General features: G+C 40.9%; 2 protein-coding genes across 6 annotated transcripts in view; one reads left to right on the top strand and one right to left on the bottom strand.

The window, feature by feature from the left end:
- macrod2 (mono-ADP ribosylhydrolase 2) overlaps positions 1 to 22,875 on the bottom strand; it is a 549,845-nt gene that overhangs the window by 441,027 nt on the left and 85,943 nt on the right. The gene's annotated exons all lie outside the window — the stretch shown is intronic.
- On the top strand, positions 10,575 to 20,358 carry flrt3 (fibronectin leucine rich transmembrane 3). Its single transcript, XM_026939311.3, has 3 exons — positions 10,575 to 11,238; positions 16,173 to 16,884; positions 18,076 to 20,358. Exon 3 carries the CDS (start codon positions 18,105 to 18,107, stop codon positions 20,052 to 20,054), a length of 1,950 nt encoding a protein of 649 aa, XP_026795112.1. The 5' UTR covers positions 10,575 to 11,238; positions 16,173 to 16,884; positions 18,076 to 18,104; the 3' UTR covers positions 20,055 to 20,358.

The raw sequence follows: 22,875 nt of genomic DNA, 5'->3' as shown, positions 1-22,875 counted from the left end.
TTATGGGAAAGCCAGAGGGAAAATGGACCAACATGAGCTACACAAGAGCTCTATACTGAAAGCACAAGTGCAGTGGGACTGAGCAGCCACTGTATCATACCATCCATCATTACATCATTCAACAAGCAGTTTTCTGCCCTTCAGGGAGAGAGAGTGCTTTCTCGTGGTTGCGTCTGTTTAATGCTTCAATCAAAAATCGTCCTGCCTCAACATACCGGTCTTTAATAATGCAACAACAAGGCCTACGTAATAATAATACTAATATCCCTATTAAATTGTGCAACATTTATCATGCTCACCGTTAGTCAGCCATGGTCTCACTGGGATGAATGTGGAATTGGCTCAACCATTTCTGATTGGGGCATCAAGGTTTTGAGGTTTCACAGTAGAGTTGCTATTTGTAACAAGTATGGGAACCAATAAGGATGATTCAGTGCAGGGGTGAAAATTTCGTAGCTGAGCTGGGCCTGACTGCTTCATCACACTAATGATCCTTTGGTGTTATTTGCATTTTTTTTCCTCCAAGATCTCTTCACATTCTGACTATAAAATAAAACATCTGATCAGGAAACAAACTCTGATCTCTGTGGCTCGCTAAGCTTTGTAAATGGGAGGAAAAAAACAAAATATGTGGACCACCAACATCCAACCAATCAGGAAATGTTCATGTCACTACTCGTCTGTCAATTCAGAAAGCGCCCCATCTTGTGTTAACATTAAAGTATTCTACCTTAGGCATCTACCTTTTATGGGCGTTGCTTTGGAGAGAACACTGATTGGACTGTATTTGTTTGGATTTTGATATGTAAAGCAGCTAGCTTCAGCTAATTTCTACCAAAACCACCAATTATACATTTGGCAATCCCTTCCAAGCCTCATCACAGCTACATTTGTATTTCTCTGCTTAAAATATTCTGAATGGCATTCTCTGAGACATAATATACATGCAGCCAAAAGACAAACATGAAGTGCAACCATCTATCAACCTCTTCCCCACACAAACAGGATGCAATTTATGACTGTTCAGGCAATCAATAATAAGCACTTGTGATAATGCAGTCAAGAAGGGTTGAGAGAGGAGTGAAAGAGAGAGGGAGGCTGGCTCTCTTGGGCCTTCCTGGGATTGCAGTAATGCTCCACTTTGAGCCAAGAAGAGAATATTCATTAGTGAGGATAATGCACTCCAATTAACCAGAGACAGACGTTCTATTGCAGGTGTGGCTTGCACCTGGTTTCTGAAATAATGGAACAAAAAAAGAGTCCCATTCCCACAACATCCAATAGAAGCTTCCGCTGATTAAATCCTCATCCACTGTGGAGCGTCACTCTCCTTTTCTCATCCACTCCTCCGATCTCACCCACTTCTCAGCAGAGACACTGCAGGCGTGAAATCTAGCACTGTGATGTCCGTCAGCAAAGAACCAGGCTGAGAAAGAGAGGGAGAGGTGTGCTTTCCCCCAACCTGCTCTGACTGAGGCCTGTGATTAAATAATGGGAGAGAAATGATGGGATAAGCATGCAAGCAAACGCGAGTGCACATGCACAGCTGCCTCTGGCAATCCCTGCTTAGACATATAATATCCATAAAGCCAGTGCTCCTGTCACACGGGTGCTACCACGTCTCAAATTAACATCAACAACCGAGAAACGAGGAGCATCCATCTCAATTGCTTGGGGCGGGGGTACAATGGGACTGGGACTGGGACACCTGCGTCATACTTGCATAGAAATCACATACATGAAATCTTTCCATCAGGTTTTAGGCCTCATTACAGCGCTGACACGGCACTGGTTAAAGTAGTAAATGGCCTACTGCTGGTCTACGATCAAGGACGTGTCTCCTTGCTTGTAATTACTTGATCTCAGTTCAGCTTTGGATACCACAGATACCAATATTCTTCTAGACAGACTAGAAAATTCTGTCGGAGCTAAGAGAAATGGTCACTTCTCTATGCATAGAAAATACAGCTTGGTGTTCCACAAGTCTCTTTTCTAGGGCCACTGCTTTTTATGGGCACAATTATTCAAAAACATGCCATTAACTTCCACAGCTATGCTAATGACACACAGCTGGGTGTTACAGCATGATCAACACAGTACCTGAGTGAACTTTTGCTATATCATGATCGGCCATGTCTGCTTTAATCAAAAGCTGCAGACTCTATATCAGTACCTAGAATAATGACGATTACAGCAGGGGGCAGACCTTTTTCCTACAAAGCTATGGAATAGCTTTCTAGTTAGTGCCCAAGACTCAGACCTAGTCTCAATTTTTCAGTTAATGCTTGGTTAGTTAAGCATTTTGGTAAATAGCCTTTCTGGTTAAGGAAAAGGTTCATGTATGGCAGGTTTGTGTGCATAGAGAGCACTTTTGCTTACTGCTTTCTGCACTTGGTCCCACATACTCCATCTACCAATCGCCTAATGTATATTTTACAGTTAGTTGGTCTCATAAAGCAATCTTGCAGGTTACAATCTTATTGGTCAGTGTCTACACACTTATGCACACTGGTTTTTAATCCATCCAACAGGAAAACAAGCTTTTGAACACTGTGATAACGATAAACTTTTCAGAGAAAGATATAGTATCCAATCATACTCTTAAAGGGCTGTTCAAGAGCATTGTTTCAAACACTGGCAAGTAAAGAACTGTCAGAGCTCAAGAGGGTAACCATTTCTAAGTACTGAAAAGAACTTGCGAGTTAAAATAGTGTCTTCCAGCCAATCACTGAGGGATCAAACATCACAAGAAAGAACACTGAGAGAATAAAGATTAGCCAAGCTATTTGCTTTTAAAACCCTGAGAGAATAGGAATTATGCATTTGTCCGCTCAGAGGACAAAAGTTATGTGTGAGAAAACAACTAATAAAATATAATAGGCCAGGTTTTTTTTTTTTTTTTGAAGGAACAGAGAGGACAAGAGGATATGAAACGTGCAAACACAAGCAGAGAAAAGTTTACTGCCTCTCTGATGTTGTGCCATGAAGTTAAGACCTCGAGTTTTGAAGCATCGCTTCAACCAAATTCTATATCAAGTTGAGGCTTGCTCAGACCCCTGCCGTGATCAGGTCCATCTTTTAGCAATGATTTAGAGTCACTGGCAGTCTGTTAAGACATTTTCCTTTTAGCTAAGCACTAATATTTTAAGGGTTAAGTCATGCCTCCTCTAGGAGTTTCATCACCTCTCAGCTATACGTGTCTATTACCTGACAGACTAAGTATTCAGAATACTCTTGGGATATTGGAGAAGCCCATCTCATCACACGACTCATCACACGGTTTGTTTAAAATAAAATCCATCACACACCAACCCAACAATCACCAGCATACACCAACAAACCCAAATTCCGGGTCGGCCCTGCTCATGCAGTTTCACACAGTTTCTTTTTCTAAAAGTTTTAAAGTTAAATGCTCATATCAGCATTGTGGCATTAATATTTCCAGAGATCATACTTCACATTCCAAACAGTAAAGTGTCTGACAACTGGAAAAAATTGCTTTTATTACCCAAGTGGGTGTCATTTCCCCTATAAACCACTCCATTCTTCTGTGCAGCACAAGGTCATGGTTAGAAGACAAAGCAGCCTACAACTTCAGTATCCCAGAGTTAGGCTGTGTAATGTGATAGGGTTGCTGAAATCCTTCAAAAAGTGAACGCAGAAAGCTCACAATAGCCACACACTCACACAGACAATGGGTGTGAACTATCTGTCATTCAAGTCAGTCGACCAGGCATTTGTAATTGGCCCACTGTACGTGCCAAGGTGAGAGACATTTCCATTTTAAATCAGCAACGTCTGTGAAGGCATTCCAAGCTCAGTCACGCTGAGGGCTGTTTGTCACCTGCTAGCCTTGAACTGGCTCACACACACTCGCTGGTACACACCATTACTCACACCCAGAAATCACAAGAGAACAAACTCACATGTGACCCTGTCAGGTTTTTGACATTTTTTTTCTGTAAAACAAAAGAAAATCTGCATACTATAATGTAAGTCTAAGAGCGGTTGTTGAAAATATGCAACTATACAACATGAACTATATAACACTCTAACAGTAAAAGTCTTGAGAAAGAAAGTCTTACCAAAACTGTTCTTAAAGAGTTTTATTCAACTCTAGAGAAATACATTAAAAAGTAGTTCCAGCAATTTACATACTTTCTAAAGGTTTTCAGGTATCCGTTCACCTTCAAACCCACACAATTATGCTTTTAACACATAAAATTATTGATGAAAGGACAAGTTCTACAGATCTAGAGCTTCTTTTACAAATACCTTTGTAAGTGCATTAAAATGCTTTTCAAAAATGTGTTTCGAATGAATTTGTATTGGCGGAATTCAACTTAGACCTCCAGTGTAAGTGGGATTTGAGAGAATTTTGAAGATTTTGTCAGTACCTGCCCATTTGCACACACACTACATATACAGCGCACAGGCAGGAGTTTGTCTGAAAAAGAAAAATTCTAACTAATTCTAACTAAATAACTAGAATATTTAAGAAAATGCTGATTTTAGTGTTAATTACATATTTGTCCCCAAGGTTCCTCATTTCATTCAAGATGCTTGACATCAACCGGAGTAAATAAAGTTTGATCTATTTATTTATTTTCAATGTTTTAATTCTCAGTCAAGCATGATACATTTCTATACTAATTTTTTTCCCCCTCAGGCTTTGTCGACTAATTTAGTATAGTAGAGATATAACGCAATGCCACTATCTATATGTTTTTAATATCTGTATTGAGATTTAAATCCAAAATGGGTGTGGCTTAAACCTCAGCTACATGACTCTATAGCTACATAATTGGTCTCAACTAGAGATGAGTCCCACTTGTGCAGTTATTACTTTTGTTTCTACCTGCCTACGATATTTTTCTAAGAATTTTTTTGGTTCTATGTCACAAAAAAATAAAAATAAAAAAAATAAAACAATCAGTAGCATGATTTGAATCACGACCCTGACCAGGCAGTTACTAAGTATGAATGAATGAGCACTGCTCATTCAGAACATGAACATGGTCCATGTTTGTCCATATCTGACCACTCTTTACATGAAAGTAAAAAGTACTATTTCATGTGTACTATTTCATTCATATTCCTATTCATAGCTGTATTTGCATCCATATTTTGAACACATTATCTGTATTCGTATTCGGTTGCATCCCCATACAATACAATGCTTAGGATGTCACTGCTTTTGTCTGTCCATACAGTTTAGGAGGAGACACATGCTCAAGCTTTCCTTCCCTTTTCTTACGCAAACTCCGGGTTAATGTGGCAGGGAGGAGTACAGGCACTGAGTCAGCAGTACGGAGGAAACGAGTAGAGCCTTGGAGATGAATAAATCAACGCCAAAACCGAGGTGCCTCACTCCTCTTCTATTCTCCCCCTCAACACCAGAACTACCATCCTTCTCTCCTCTTTAAAAGAGCACTGCATGTATCCGCATCATCCATCTATCTCTTAGTGACGGGTGGGGCTTAGAAGGCAGTGCTGTGCCTCAGATGGTAATGGGCCTTTCTTCCTACCAAGGCTAAGACATGTAAAATACTGTGAGGAGCTCAGCAAAAACAACAGGATGACAGAAAACGAATGATGCCTCCAGGAGAGCTAGCAAGTCACACACACATTCGCATTTACTTACACACAGGCAAGGACTTTCTAAAAACATTAAGACTTCTTTTATCTCAGCACGCCTGTAATTCCCACTATATACATGCAGTCAGATGCGCCATCTTCACATTATTAGCCTGACCTTCTCTTTGAGCATGGAGTTAGTGCTAGCCTCCATTTCTCAGTGGCAGATCATGATAATGGCAGAGGATTGAATCTCATCCCGCAGTGATATCATAATCAGCCCATGAGGACTAGAAAAATGATTTTACATTTGCAAGTCGTGCATCTTCATAAAGCTCACTTTCAGGAGCCTGTTTCAAATCACACTGAGAGTATAAACGATGTCCGGATGCACTGTCGATAATAATTCCCTATAGCTCTGGATTATTCCTAATATGCATCAAAGACACGAGCCTTTCACTGGCGCCGGTTTTAAGGGTGAACTTGACTCAGGTCAAAAAGCCCTCTTGTTCACATTACACGATCAGAGGTGACAGCTACAACTTCTCTTCACCCTAAGCCCAAGAGGAAAATGGAGGAACCGTCAATCCTCCACTCTTCTAAGAGGTGGCAAAAAATTCCAAGCCCTCAAGCCAACTGACAGTCGCTAATGGAGGAAGAGGACTATAAACACAGCTTAGTGTTGATGGAACTTCTCTCATTTCCCCCATCATCAACCCCCATCTTGCCATTTTGCTTTGAGAAGAAGCTCAACAAAGACACAAGCAACATCTGATACTCTGTATCGGCAGATTTTCTGGGCATGGTGTCAGACCTGGGCACCTTCACAGCACTTAGATGCTTCTGAGGCGTTAGGAAAAACACCTCAGATCCTGAAAGATGGCTTCGAATTTCACCCCTTTGTGTTTTCAAAGTGCCAAGTTGCCCGCTCCATTGAGTAAAGCAGATGATGGAGGCGAGATGATAATAAGACCTTTCCTCTTCAGGTATCTGAATAAGTGGCAATGAGGATCGCACTGTGGGCCAGGCCTTACCTTGAACCTAGCTGTTAATGTTTCAGTGGTACCTGTCCACATTTGATTTGAACAATTATCTGCCTTGGACCTTTTATACAAGCTCATGGCATCTAGCATTCCTGCAAAGGAAGTGTTTCCACTTGTACATAATGACAATGTAAAATGAAACAAAATGAAATGCTAGAACAGCTCATAATGGAGATGGATACTTTGATATTTTACCTTTTTTTATGGCTGGCTATTTATGTCTCTTTGCTTGGTCTTTCCAGTGATCATTACGGGAACCTATAAGGAAGGACTGCATATATAACATTATAAGATCTATAACTTAACTTAGAAATATGATTCACTTTTGTTAAATGACCATACGGTTTCCAGCATGCGATTTTCTGTCATGCTGATTCATGGCAGATGTGTTGATGTGTTAATGTAAAATACTGTGGTTTTAAGCATTTGTGTCTGTGTTTGTATGCGTAGCCTTAATGATGAAAGCTGTTATAAACAGCTGTGAATAACAGTTTCACTTTATTTCCATTTAATTACTGAAGTTAAAAACAGTGTGAGAGAGAACAGAACTTGTCTAAATTGAATTTATTTAGGATGGAAGATGATAACGTAAAGTTGTTAGGATGCCATGGTCATTAGCATTTTCCCAGCCATTTCCTTCCTCCTGGACAAACAGATAAACAAACTCAAATCAACTTTAAATACTTACACCAGTCTCTTTGTATCGCAAATTTGGCAGATGACCCCACTTAGTGAAACAAAGCCAGATCAGCTGGACTAATCAGATCCTTGTGGACAAACAACACTCCTTTATCGACCTGATCTATCATTCCCATGTGTGTGCTTATAACTGCAGGCATCTGATAGCATTAATCATCGCTTCGTCTCCGAGGAGGCGAACGAAGAGCACAAGCAAACTTCCTTTTTACAGCATCTACTAAAAATCCAGTCACAGCAGATAAGAAAATAGTTCCTATCATCCCAATAGACTCAAGGCATCCAGGGTTTGTGAGCTATTTAAAGAAGCAGAAACCCTTAAACCACAGTCCTTTGCTCTTTTAAAATTCAAATGATGAGGCAAAATAGACGCCATTCTTCAAGGCAGATAAGGCGGCAATACCTTTAGGTTGTGAGGATACGGTGAGTGAGCTAATTACAGATTTAGGACTGAAACAGTAAACCAATTACAGGGTGGAGAGCAAGGTGCTCCAGTGAGCTACGCAAAAGCAGAATAGCATTACTGGGGAAGCCATTGTATACTGATGGCATCTTTTTTATCTCTCTCTTGGTGCTGATAAGGCTAAAAGACAGAGCTAAGGGAAGGGAGGGGGAATTTTTCCCCCCCTAATCTGATCAGAGGCCATTGTTTCAGAGCTCATTAAGCTACAGGAGGTCCAGAGGTCTCCTCGCAGTTGACAAGTCAGCATCTTCCCCCCTCCCCCCCATCAATACCCTCCTTTAACCCCACTAAAGACAAGGGAAGACTTAGAAAAACAAGCAGGTGGGACAAAAGGAAACAGCAGAGAGGATTCAGCACAAATACACAAGGCTAAGAAGCCTGACAGGGAAACTGGTTTAAGGTTTTTGGGCCCAAGACAGCAGGAAGTCACTTTCTTTTTAGGCTTGGAAGGTTGGGGGCTTCCTTCTCACTCTCGTCTTGTCTCCAGGGAGAAAATGAGTTAAGCCTCAACATATGGGGTGTGCATTAAAATAAAGAGAGAAAGAAAGGGGACGTCCCGTGAGCAGGGACGTCAAAGGCTGCTGCAAACAATGGCGCTATCACATCAGCCATACTGTAACAACGTGTTAACAACAACATGCTCAATATGGTGCTCTGTACAGAGTCATGACACCTTCACACATATGCGCGAACACACATCTAGCCTCTGTCTCACCTATCAAGCTGAAATATCGCCTGCACGCTGACACGCAAATCATCATCATATGTACACATTCCACAGCCTTCTAATGGTTCCTGTCTGCTTTTTATCACATTCAGGATTGAGAGATTTCAGCCACATAGACAGTAATGAAAACTACTTAAAACTGTGCGATTCATTACCTTTAATGACTCAATGACTCCTGATTCAATTTTGAAAGTAGTTTTGATTTCGTCTTAGTGCAGTGAACATCTGATTCAGTGACTACTCTAATTAAACCCGGGTGTCTGAAGTTGAACTTCAATTTGAAGTTGATTTGAAAGACATTTAAATTCTATTGTAAGAAGCAGTTAAAATAAACAGCAGCAATATGTCAGACAGCAACACATCTCACTACTTGATACTAGTTGTGCCTTATTTCATGAACATATTCACCTTTTGTTCTAACTAGTAAATATTTGGCAATAGAACAAAAGTTGTAAAATCCTGAAACTGAATCATCAGATGAATCTGTAACCATATTTATTATTAAATTGGTGTAGTATTGCCCATGCTGCTGTATATACAGAATATTTTGTTCTATACAAATTGCGGTATTGAGCTCTATTTGAGAAAAGACACCAATCTGCAGCAAATCCATTTGCTGGCCACTCAGGAATGTAGAAACATCCCTGAGAACAGACAACATTCAATCCTCTGGCATCTACACTGTCTTAAAGTTCTTAAAGCCCTCGTACACTTAACTGAATCAAGTGTTTTAATGACGTTAGCTCTGCTTTAACATACAAGCGAAGACAGGAAAGGAGAGGAAACAGAGAGGCAGGCTGTTTCCCTCAAAGCCATGACTGTTGTCAAAACACACCGAGATGGGCCAGATAAAGTAAATTGCATCCTCGGGAAAGACAAAAAAAAAAAAACAAGCAACAACTGATCCAGGCTGCACATGTCTTCTCTCCCCCTCCCTGCCAATGAGGCATAGGTAACTGGACCCAGGTTGGTCTCTCCTCCAGGGCTCTTTGTAAGATTGAGAATCAATCAGAGACTGATGACAGACGGAGTCAGGTTAGATTTAAAGAAGAAAGCCACAGATGGGGTACAAAGCAAGGGCCGGAGTCGTGGCACAACCTAAGAGATGGGAATTACCCACAATGTCCAGTGCTGACACCCTTGTCACCTCTAAATGATCCCTTATTCTTCACCTCCGACCCCAAAAATACGATGCCTAGAGCAGAAACACGGATCAAAAAAACAGTGGGAGAGAACATGTCCTGAGGCTAAATTTGAAAATTTTCTGAGGTGTGTTGGCTTCTTACTAAGGTCATCGGACATATTGCCTCAGTCTGAACTAAAGGGCAAAGACACTTAAGGGCAAAGAATACCACAAAACTTAAAGGAGAAGTGGGCCACTTTGTTCCTAGTATGTATCAGGGATTAAATCGACAGTCATTATAGTAAACAAAGCATGGAGAAAAGGACAAAAGTGAAAATATCTGAAATCCTAGACTTGGACAATTCATGAAGACTAACAATGTGCAACAGTCCACATTTTAGTTGACATAGTCAGGAAATGTATTCCCAACTGGCTTGTTCAAAAATTAACATAATTAACACATCAGGACCTGTCATGATGGTTAAAGCAGACAGGGTTTCCTGTTGGTGTGAGGATATAGAATGTCAAAATGAAGCTTGCGTGAGGCGAAAAGAAAATAATTCATGTGACTGCTTAGAAGTGTCTGGTTTCCATCAAGACAGTTAATGAGATGACCATGCAATATTGGATGTAATATAATGAATGGAATTTTTTTTTTTTTTTTAAGCTAAACTCTTATCAACACTAATTATCAGTTTCACAGTTTCCTAATATGCAGTTTGTCCTGGTCATCAGGTCAGGAGTTTCTCCATATACACACATACTGTGGGTGGTCAGGAAATATATGAACTTTCCATATGGACTTTCAATTTAATACTTCCCGAGCACGGTTAAGCTGACCATAACGTCCGCCTTGAAAAAAATAAACATGTCGTGCTTGGAAACACAGAGGTTATTTTATACATCTTTCTCTTTGTCACACATACACACACACACACAAACGTATCTATGTTTCTTATTAACCGTATACAATAATCCATACAGTCCTGCATCTGTCTCATTCACACGCTGCTCCTTGTGGTTCTTATTCCTCTGGCACAGTAAGTGTCCACTCCAGAAACGACTCTTTAGGGCCCTTTTCGCCCTTATCATCTTCCTTTCTCTAACTCCCCCTAGTGCCTAGAAAGCACATCATTCGCTCGTGTGAATCTTAGCTAAGCTATAAGAGTGAGAGAGGGAGGGAGGGAGAGAGGGAGAGTGACAAAGGGGAGGAGGCAAGGGAAAGTGTGAAGCCCCTCCTCTGGATGACATCAGCACCAGGGCTGAGGCTGAGCTGGAGGCAGATGTAACTTCACACTTATAGTGAGCTCCAGGCAGCTGAGCAGACCTGCTGAATCCTCTCAACCTCTCTCTCTCTCTCTCTCTCTCCCTCTCTCTCTCACTCTCTCCATTTGCCAAGGAGTGTGTGTATGTGTGTGTATATGTGTGCGTTCTCGTGTGAATACATGTGCGGACACAATAACACACCAACACAGCTCTCTGTTCTGCGACTTCTGGGCTTATTTCTTTGGATTTCTAAGACGTTGGATATATACACTGTGGACTGACTCGTTTATTGTTGGAGGATATTTCTTTAAGTTTCACAATTTTTTGCATTAATGCTTTGCAGGTAAGTGTTTCTTTATGGGTTCTGATTCTTCTTCCATCTTATTTTCAGTCCATTCCCATTATGTGAAGATAATAAAATCATGCAGAAACACTGAACATCCCAAAACAGGAGGCGGTCACTCACAATCTATCACAAAACTATTCTCTAGAAGCAATTTGGAAATATTTGGTCACTTGGTCGTTCCAGTGTCAGTGTATTGCTCAAGCTGCTCTTCACAATAGACAGAGCAAATGCGCATTTCAGATCTGTTACACTGGCTTTAGAGTGCAACACGCATTTTGCGCTTGGATTTCTACCCTAGCCTTTGGGATTCACCAGAAGGGGAAAAAAGGCGTAAGGAATAAAGTATGGGAAATGTATAGGCGAAGCAGTGTGTAGTTTCTCTATACACAGCGAATGAGCTGCTGTATTTTCCATTTATTTTTCCTTAAATCATTCATTCAACTTGTATTTCCCACATAATCTCTCCGTTTTAAAATCGCTGATATAATATGGGATTTTTCGGATTTTTCCTTAGTATTAGCGGCTTTGCGCGAGTTGCAGACACGATCTAGTCTACTACACGCGTCCAAAAATTGATAGAAATACCCAGGTTTCATTTTAAAAACTCTTTCAGGCAATTATGTACCGACTTGACATCGACTGAACGCGTCGCGGAGGAAGACGCAGGGTTTTACGCGGAGTCGGGGATGCGCGCAGCTCCGCGCTCCACAATCTCAAACAGACGTCCGCGTTTTCGCCGAGTAGCACTCGTGTGTGTGAGTGTGTGTGTGTGTGTGACTGTGTGTGTAAGTGTAGCCTATCCCAGACTGCCTCGACTGTAAAACAGCGCCAGTTCACTTGCCAAATACTATTAACGAGTCCAAGTCCAAGGCGTTATTCTGAAAGAGAGCTAAACCGCACAATGTGGCAACGCCGCTCCGGCTGCTGCTGGATTTTTGCGGCGCAGCTCGGATCTGGTGCGCATCATTTTATTACAAGCCCAGAAACCACAACACGCGACAGAAGCAACACACAGGGCCATCACAGCCATGACGTGAGTGAGCAAGTGACTAAAATAATAATTAATTAATTAACTAAATAAACAAACTGCAACGCAAGGTTATATTTTTATATTATAGTCATACTAAGTGAGCCAAAATAGGACTGTCTTGATGTGATGTGTGTTATTTGTGGTCGATGGCCTCAGTGGCCTTAGACTTAAAGAATGTGTTGTGTCTCTCCTCGGCTTTAAGCGGCCTAACCAGGGATTTCACACAGCTGATGTCAAACCAATAGTCCAGGCTGAAATAGCGGCTGTCCAACAAGCCAAAGCTCAGCTCAGACCAGACATGAGCAGCTCATGCAGTAGTACACAAGTATTTCAACCTGATTACAAGGCTAGAAAAAAGGAAACTGCACAACCAAATGTCTAGTGTTTATATTTCTATATACAGCATAAAGATTTGAAAAGGGAGAATAACAACTGATAAAAGTAAAGAGATATGAATAGGCCCATCTTTCATTTCTTCAGAATAATCATCAACTAATATTAACACCAAGCTACAAAATGTAAAATTAATCCATTCTCACATTCAATCAAACATTGAAAAGTCACTAAATAAAGGGGGGGAAAAAAAACTTTAATGGCACCCAGACCTGAGTTTATTCCTCTTTTGTTGTAGAATACACTACATTCACTGAGATTCGACGCGAAATGGTCGTGTGTTTGGGGCCTCCCGAGACTTCTGAGACCGTTTTTGTGTGGCAGACAAAAAGAAGTCGTCCAACAGAATTCAGCACTCATGTTCACAGCTGACCTCTGACCCAGCCATGGGGCCTTTTAGAAAATGTCCTTCAGAAACAATACTTTATTTTGTTCTTTATATATTTTGAAGATGCATTTTAAAAAATCTAATTCTAAATCAATCTTTCAAATGAACATCATCGAGATGTAATTTATAATAGATGGATAGATGGATAGTTAAGTGAAATGCATTTTAGCCTTTATGTAAGTACAGGAAGCAATTTGTTCCCTTCAGAGAGAAAGCATGGACTGTACAGGGCTGTAAATCAACCTAGATTCTTTCTACCATTGTCCAGAGGCAGAAACCCTCTGTACCCTGGCAGGGGGTGCACATGTGGTAATTAAAGCACCAGCTATGAGTGTCCATGAGTGTGTGAGCTACGCAGGCCTGATACTGAAGCGCCTACCACCCCCAAGTGGGGAAAAGCAGCGCAGCTGCCACGCACTGCACCGTTTACCCTTTTCAGTCTCTTCAAAAGAAAAGAGACCCCCACGCCTACCCCCTGTGTCGCCCAGGCTCCTCAACCGATGTCTGAGCCCCATGCAGTGACAATACTTTCAAATATAGCTTTGGTTCTGATTTTAAATTAGCATTTACACCACACTCGAAACAACCACACAGCTTTACCGCTAGTATTACACACAATATTCAATATGGAGAACCCACCTTCCCAGTGTGGGACAAGCAAACTAAGGCCGAGGTACAAATGAAATGGACGTTCAAGTGACTGTTCACTGCAAGAGTACTAAGCAAATATGAATAATTGTACACAAATTAAACTTTTTAACAGATTACTATAGAAACCTATAAACAATATTAACTGTAAATGTTTACTTTACTTGAAGTTTCATTATACTTACTATTTTTAGGATTATGATTTTAAAACCTTTAAGCAATGCATCAAAATAAATAATGTAATCAGTTTTAATGCAACACTGATTGCATACACAATGAGCACCGGCCACTTATCATGCCACTTACTTCACACACAAACTAAAAAAAGATCTAGTGCTGGTTAAGGTGTTCCCCCCCACCTTAACCCCCCACCCCTACCCCCCACAAAAAACACACACACACACACACACACACACACACACACACAATTTAACATTGCTTGGTTGATGCACTGGAGCAGTAGCAGGTCTCACTGATCTCATAGCAAAGGCAGCCTATCAGAATGATAAGGAGAAATGTCAATCACTTAGACCTTCATCTAAACAGGAGTGTTTGAAGATCACATGGTTTGATGAGAGACCTAAAAACTTGAAAACTTAACCACAGGAAAAACTGATAACACACGACCAGAAGAGCTTAGCGAAAGTGTTTCAGATCAGGTTCCCAAATCCTCATGCCTGTTAAGCACAGGACAATGCAGCTCGGAGAAATCCAATGAGCATAGAGAAGCGAGAGAAAATGCAATCAGCTAAGCAAGCTAAAGCTCAGAAATGATTAGCTCACTCCATCAAGTCAATATGCTGCCTAGTGTGTTAACAAACAGAACGGGGTATTCCCTACTTCAGTCTCTTCACAACTTTTTTTTTTAAAGTCAATTCTGGAAAAAAAAAAGAGCTTGGTGACACTGTGACTGCAGGGCTTCTGAAATGTTATCCCCATAAAACACAGCAAACAAGAAATAAGGCTCTGTCTGACCCGTACGCCGTTCTGTAATTCAACTTTATTCATAATTCTGGGGAGTAAACAAGTAGAAGTGCAGAAGAAAACACATATTTCTTTCCTCTTGACTGGATGAGGACATTTCGTAATGTCTTTTATTTTTCTCAGGATTGCACAACACTGTTTGGATTGCAAAGCTGAGAAAAAGAACTGTCACACCCATGCATGAACCTTAGCTTTGCACTGTCTATTTAAAAATCACATCACCTTCATTATATAAAGTCATATACTACTCTAATCTATAAGACATCAGGGTTGTGGCTGTGATTCGGCATGACAGAAGGACAGGGTGTTATTAGACAGCGCTGTTTGGACCTGCAAATTGAGTTACAAGGCTCTCAATCCTCTAATCTCCTCCATGTCATTGGTTACAACGGTTAAGAGCCAAAGATGCTTGTAGCTTTATTCTACCATCGTTCTACAGAACACAAGCTGCAATGTGAGGAAGGTTTCGTGCCGAGGACACAAGCTTTTGTGTTCTGAGATGTAGCGTATCGTTTGGCTTGGCAAGGGAAGAGACTTATTTTTAGGCCAAGTCATGGATGTAGCAGGTATAAGGGGCATTGAAGGTGACTTGGGCGAGACTCTTGCTTGGATATTCATAAGCACTCAAAGATGAGCTTTGAATAATCTGCCATATGCATTTTTAAGCAGTCTGGGAGCATGTTTTTTCTGCTGGTGAATCTCAAAGAGTTTTGCTTTCAGAAAGTTGCATGATATTCAAAGGAGTTTCAGCTGAATTCAAGTTTCAACTGAAATATGTTCTGAAATATGTTCAGAAATCAAACTAGTCCTGATAGTTCCTGCTCTGAGAACACATTTCAATGAATAAAGTTTCTATTTTCTCCACTTTCCTCTTTCCTCAACTAAATGCCTCTGCCTCTCCTTGTCTCGAATATATTCGTTTTAACCCCGCGCTGGCCACTTTAAAAGATGAAGACAAAAGCGCAAACTACAGTGAACTAGTAGGAGCAGCTCGCTGCAACCGCAGCAGGGCCCCCGAGCACCGTAGCTTTTCTAATGCAAAGACATTCTTTTCTCTTGTCTCCATAGAGAAGAGTGAGGGGAGGGGCTGACAGGGTCACGGGCAGACAGGTCAGAGAAAACAATCATGGTGGCACAGGCTGGTGGTTGTGGAAAAAGAATACTTCTTTGGGTTTCTTTTTATTTAAACAAACACTCAAAGTCTCATCTCATTTGGGTTTCCCCAAACAATGTGGACAGTCCAAAAGAAAAACAGAAACCTAATAATACTTAAAAATCTTTCGAACTCCTGTTAAAGGGTCTCATCAGTCTGATAAAAACATGGAAGTTATTAGAACAACAACCATCAAAGATTTCAACAATGGGTGTAATACCACTCTCCAGGATGAATGGGGATTTCGATTTTCACATAACTTCAAGACATGAATCGGGTACTTTATTTCAGACAGGACTTAAACACTTGCCTTTTCCTTTCCCTCTGACTTATAGGATCTTCCCTGAGGTTATGACCAGCATGAACTGCCGCCTGACTGCGTGAGGTCACGCTCCTAAGGAGAGCGAAGGGGCACAAGATGCTTTCACAGCACAGGAGAGAGTGAGCAAACCTCTTTCACCGTAGAGCCACCAGGCTGGATACGTTCTTCATGCTCCTGCCACGAGAGGAGGAACACGATTTGGGGGTAACTCTAACAGAGAACAAGAGCCTCCTCGGATTTCAGCCTGCCTTTACCTGCAGGCTAAGTGGGCTCTGGGCTCTTGATGTCATGTCCATTCTACCGAAGGACATACCGGAACCCTACAAAGGAATCTCCCAGACTCACAAAAGGGTCTAATTAGGGGTCCTAACCACTGCGCCGTGAAGTAAAAGGATTCTTCACGCACTGGACTCCCTCTGTATCTTTTTTTCTTTTTTTCCCCATTTTTTTTAAATTATCTGAATTGCATGCCTGCATTAGTGCACTAGAGGTCTGTTTTGAAGCAGAGGAGTTTTCTTTAGAGGTTTATCTACTACAAAACCTTTGATGGCATGAACTGTAGACACTGCGGTACAAGGCAGGAGGTCGGCAGTACAAACAAGGATCAGCTGGATCAGGATATAACCAAAGAAGACTCTTCGGACAGTGCAGAGAAGAAAGGGGGAGTTTAAAGCATCACTGTTTTTTGGGTGAAAGAAGAGGATTAACTGGCTCCTCTAAATCAGGTATGAGCATTACAGCTCAGCTGTGCCATGTTCTACTCAAGTGATCATTCTTGTTTCTAACAAGACATGTAGGAAAGGAGATTATAGGAAACAAAAATGTCAAAGACAAATAGGCAAAAAAAAAAAAAGCCGAAAGCATAGAGGTTGATAAATTTGTACTACATTAATTGCACCATTTTGTTTATTTTTACATCATTTCGCTAGTGCCTGACTTTATACTGGTCATCATGTTCTGCACTTAGTAATAACACGGCTTGGACGATTCTCTGTATTTATCTACTAAATTAACACTTAAACCCTTTTCTGTAGTATTTTTAATTGTGTGATCGAGCATGAACTCTTCTATTTTAATTAACCACAGTCTACAAAAGTTGCATCACTCATTCATTTCATAGTTTTTTGTTAATGTTAGTTAATGTGCACATATATGAGGCTTTATCCCCTGAACAGACACAAAAAAAATTATTTACATTTTTTACACTGTGTCATCCTAGTCTTCAGCACAATAAATAATATGAATGTTTTGAATTGCATTGTTTTTATGGGGCTCTTTTTATTTGGGATATTGCTCCACAATTTTGCTTCTACAGTTGTTGGATATTAGGTCTGACCTGACAAATCCTTGAAGAGAAGCAAGTCCTGTCTCAGGTTTTTCAAAAGCTAATAAGCAAGACCCAAGTTCATTCATCCGGCACAGTCTGCTAGTATGAAAGGCAGCTTTGAAATGCACTGGCCTACTGCAGACATTTTTACAACAGCTAGGACTTCGTCTGCATTACACTCAGTAAAAGATAAAACCTGTGACACAGGCATTTCATTCAGGAAAAGAAAGCTGGTTGAAAGATCTCTTATCTGTATCCATGTCTGAGTTGGAATATCCTTCCACTTTAATTAGACTTGTTTTGATATTCAGACACAGACTCCATTTTTCCTTCATCTTTTTCTCCTTGCCCTATTTTCTGTATACCCTATTTCAGAAAAAAAAGGTTTATTTTGTTGACATTGTTTTTCGCTTGTTCCTAAATAGTATGTTTTCAGTAGTGGTATATTTGCAATATTTGTTTAAAATTATTTCATTTAATACCAGAAATGTGCTCAAGGCAGAATGCACACAAACAGCAATTGTTTACAGAAGGGTTTGTCATTATTTCAGAACGTCTCCTGATTCTTTTTTCCCCCCTTTTCCTTCAGGGAGGACAAACAAACTGAGAACATTAATAATGGCGTGCCAGTACAAGTCCTTCTTCGTCTTCTTCATCAGAGCTGGGGTTCTCTTGGGTCTGGCCAATCCACTGGTGACCTCAGCCTCCTGTCCATCACAGTGCCGGTGTGATGGGACATTCATCTACTGCAATGACCGGGAGCTTACTTCTATTCCTACAGGAATCCCACAGGATGCCACCGTCCTCTTCCTACAGAACAACAGAATTAAGAGCGCAGGCATCCCTGCTGACCTACGGAGACTCAACAATGTGGAGAAGATCTACCTATATTGCAACAACTTGGATGAGTTTCCTACCAACCTTCCTGTGAATGTCAAGGAGCTCCATCTTCAGGAAAACAACATCCGGACTATCACCCATGCCTCATTGGCACAAATTCCCTTCATTGAGGAATTACACTTGGACGACAATTCTGTGTCCGCTGTCAGTATAGAGGAGGGAGCGTTCCGAGACAGCAACCATCTGAGGTTACTCTTCCTTTCACGCAATCATCTGAGCACCATTCCCTCTGGTCTACCCATGACCATTGAGGAGCTTCGCTTTGATGACAACCGCATCTCCTCCATTTCTGAGGCATCCCTGCAAGATCTGATCAATCTAAAACGTCTGGTGCTGGATGGCAATCTCTTGAACAACCGGGGTATTGGGGAAATGGCCTTTGTTAATTTGGTCAACCTGACTGAGCTTTCACTGGTGCGTAACTCCCTCACATCGCCACCCGCCAACCTGCCGGGCACCAGCCTTGAGAAATTACAGCTGCAGGACAACCACATAGACAGGGTACCGGTAGGTGCCTTTGCTTTCCTACGCCAGCTGTACCGCCTGGATCTGTCTGGCAACAAATTGAGCAGCCTGCCCATGGGGGTTTTTGATGACCTAGATAACCTTACCCATCTGCTGCTGCGCAACAACCCATGGTACTGCAACTGCAGAATGAAGTGGGTCCGAGACTGGCTGCGCTTGTTGCCCTCTAAGGTCAATGTGCGTGGCTTTATGTGCCAAGGTCCTGATAAGGTCAAAGGAATGGCTATTAAGGATCTATCCACAGAGCTCTTTGATTGTTCTGAAACAGAAGTCTCTCCAACATATGAGACGAGCACAGTCTCCATCACGCTGCCACCATCTCGTCCCCAATGGCCACTTTATGTGACTAAAAGACCAGTGATTAAGGGGCCAGACTTTGGAAAGAACTATCGCAGTACTACGCCACCAAGTCATAAGATTATCACAATAAGTGTTAAATCCAGTACTCCAGACACGGTGCACATATCCTGGAGGGTATCACAGCCAATGACTGCCCTGCGGCTCAGCTGGTTAAAACTGGGCCACAGCCCTGCATTTGGGTCCATCACCGAGACCATTGTGCAAGGGGATAGGACGGAGTACTTGCTTACAGCTCTGGAGCCAGAATCCTCCTATCGGATATGCATGGTTCCTATGGAGACCAGTAATATTTACTTGTCAGATGAGACACCTGTTTGCATAGAGACAGAAACAGGCTCCTTAAAAGCATACAACCCCACTACAACCTTAAATAGGGAGCAGGAGAAGGAGCCTTACAAAAATTCTAGTCTGCCTTTAGCTGCGATTATAGGAGGAGCCGTGGCACTTTCGGCCATCATAATGCTGGCACTAGTGTGCTGGTACGTCCACAGGAATAGTTCTTTGTTTTCCAGGAATTGCACATACAATAAAGGGCGCAGGAGGAAGGATGACTATGCGGAGGCTGGTACAAAGAAGGACAACTCCATCTTGGAGATTAGAGAGACTTCTTTTCAAATGATACCCATAAATCACATGCCAGTGTCCAAGGAAGAGTTTGTGATACACACAATTTTTCCTCCTAATGGTTTAAACCTTTACAAGAGTCCACACAGTGAAAACAGTATCAACAACAGAAGCTACAGAGACAGTGGAATACCAGATTCAGACCACTCCCATTCATGATAATGTGTGCAGATTTAAAAGACGTTTTATTACGAGTGACTGACATCAGGACTGCCCGGTCTTTTACAAAACACTGGATTGAAAAGACTGAGAAAGCAATGTTCTGTACATTTGCCATATAATTTATATTTAAGGACAGTTTATTAAAAGGAACAAGGCTACAATTGCAGGCCATCACTGAGTCCTCAGTGTGTGCTGTCAACAACTGCAATTATATATTTTAGAGGTTTGTAGTAATTTGTACTGTACATCCTTTGCTTAAGGTTTCAGACCAATTAAAAAAAGTCTTTGTGCTTGACTGAGATATCAACTGTGAAAGTGGGTTTTCATTGCTGTGTTAAACAATCAGAGTTTAGAGAACCTTGTAGAAGCACAGGTCATAATTTTCACCATGTCGTACTCAGAAAAAAAAGGCAAAAAATGGCCGATGGGAATATAGGGCACAGTTGATTAAATGGGTAGCAGAGCTTTTTTTCGTCTTATCTGTATTGGACAAATATAGACGTGTTGCGGTTTAACAGAACCTCAAGAATATGTAGGGATCTTAGTTGACATTTCAACAGTAACAGTGTTGTCAGGCTTTAAGTCTCTGCTATTTTTGGAGTATGGAGATATACTGCTTGCTTTTGTTCCTGAGAGAGGTAGCACAGCACAGAGCCCAGTAACGTGTTCCTCAGCTGGGTATGCTTGTCCAGCACAGGACAGGCAAAGCACAGAAATAATGAGAGGTGGCTACTCAGTGACAGTGTTCCTGTCAGCAGGGGAAAATCCCTCAAGTTGTGTACCCATTGTACTTGTAAATGATGCTGTTGAAGAGGACCACAATTGGGGCAGAGATAAAGATATGATAAACATACATGGGTTCATTTTTTACTTGGAATACGAGTGTGAACTATTTTTGTTTATAATTATTATCTGTATTTTTTTTTTTCCAAAGTTCAAGCCACTTTTATGTTGCGACAACTGAAAGTTAATTGTTCCTTACCAACTGAAGACCAAAGTGCATATATGCCCTTTGGCCAGTCTTGTATGTGCCTTGATACAATGCTTCTTGTATTTAGCTTTTTAAAAGAATAAATCGGTGAGTTAACTTTTTTCATACACACTTGAATATGATAAACTATTGGTCATATTGCAAAATAAAAGTGGACAAAATCAACTAGGCGGCCTCCACTTCTTTTACATCCATTTACATTGCAGGGTGAGTGTTTGAAGGAAATCATTTGTGTGGCTAATCATGAAGGAGTTAAATGAGGCACAGTGTGGAGCAAGTTTTCACGTGACTGGCAACCACAAGGGGGAATGTGTTTAATAACGATCTAGTATACGGAAAGTGACATGAGCCCTACTGGGGCTGCCTGTCACTACACAAGTCATGCCATGCACAAAGTGCCATTCACATTTACACACAATCTCAGCTGTGTGCATATGGCTGAACATACACATACACACACACACACACATGTATGCACATTCAGAGAACATTAATTACAGTTCAAATGAGTTGCTTTAGGCAGCAAATTAGTTCCAAACTTTAAGTATGCACCAAGCTTTTACAATCACAGAACTTAAAAGATGAGATAAAATGCCTCATGAGCTTATGCTGTGTTTAATGGCTCAGATATAGTTCAGCAGGGTCACACACGTGCCAACCGTTGTTGTACAACCCAAAAATTACATGTAGTTTTATTACTGTCTGACAAAAAACGCATATTTACTTTCTTTTTATGATTTCTCTGGTCTTCATTAGCATTACATCACACAGAGAGACGGACAAATATTACAATCAGTTTTGCAAAATGGCCAACACTCAAAGTACATTTTAGTTTTATCAACCAAATCAAAAGGGCAATTAAACAGGATTTCCTTTTCTATTTAAACAAAGCTAGCTTACTGTTAATCTAATAGTAATATTTTCTTCTGTCATTAAAATGTTGCATTAGTGTTTTTCTCCTTTTCCTGATTTAAGCCTTATTTGTTTGGAATAGACAAATATTAAACTGTTCTCACATTAAGAAAATTTCAATTTCCTGGTACTAAATACAGTGTCAGAAATAAAATACTCTAAACGATTTCCAAAGTATGTAATTTTAAAAAATGCTGGGGTTCTGGCTAATATAGCTATAAATCTTAAACAATTCAATGAAAGTATTAAGTAATATTGTGGACTTGATACAACTCTTGCATGAAATATTTTACCCTCTAACAGATTTTTATTTTGATTATTTTACAGTTAGATGCAAAGATTGTCAGCTGTGTCAGATGGACTGACACCTTTGTACTTGTATCCTGGCTGGAAGAAAAATGAGACTGATGCGCAATAGCCAAACATTACTTTTAAACTCTCAAAATTTCAAAGTTACATACAGTTTAGGTTGTGGTTTATAGTTTGCAGACAATAATGCAGCCTGCTCACCCACGAATGCAGTAGCACATGTTCTAACATTCCTCTTTTTTCATTTTGTTCAGCTTGTTCTGTGTTATTGTTAGTCTTATAGGCCTATTCTTAGAATTGAACTAAGTGTTAAAGCCAAGCCGTTTGCCAACTGCATTATTTGATTCTCAGAAAAGTTAGGGGGCATCATTTCAAGGCATTTCAAGGCTATAGTCACATGGATGAGATCACGGCAATTTCCTTGTGCCAGGTCGCTGCCTCATACCTTCTGCTAACACAAAGGCAGACTGTGTGCCTCCGGTTCTGTGTGTGTGTGTGTGTGTGAGAGAGAGAGAGAGAACGGGATATAGATAGAGTTTTGCGCTTTGTAAATTATTCCCTACCGGCATTTGGATTTGGTTTCATTAAGAGTAATGAAATAAATGA

Source organism: Pangasianodon hypophthalmus, chromosome 3, assembly GCF_027358585.1.
Source record: "Pangasianodon hypophthalmus isolate fPanHyp1 chromosome 3, fPanHyp1.pri, whole genome shotgun sequence".
Classification (NCBI taxonomy): Eukaryota; Metazoa; Chordata; class Actinopteri; order Siluriformes; family Pangasiidae; genus Pangasianodon; species Pangasianodon hypophthalmus.
Note: the sequence above shows the minus strand (reverse complement) of the source record. Positions and strands in the feature narration are given on the sequence as shown.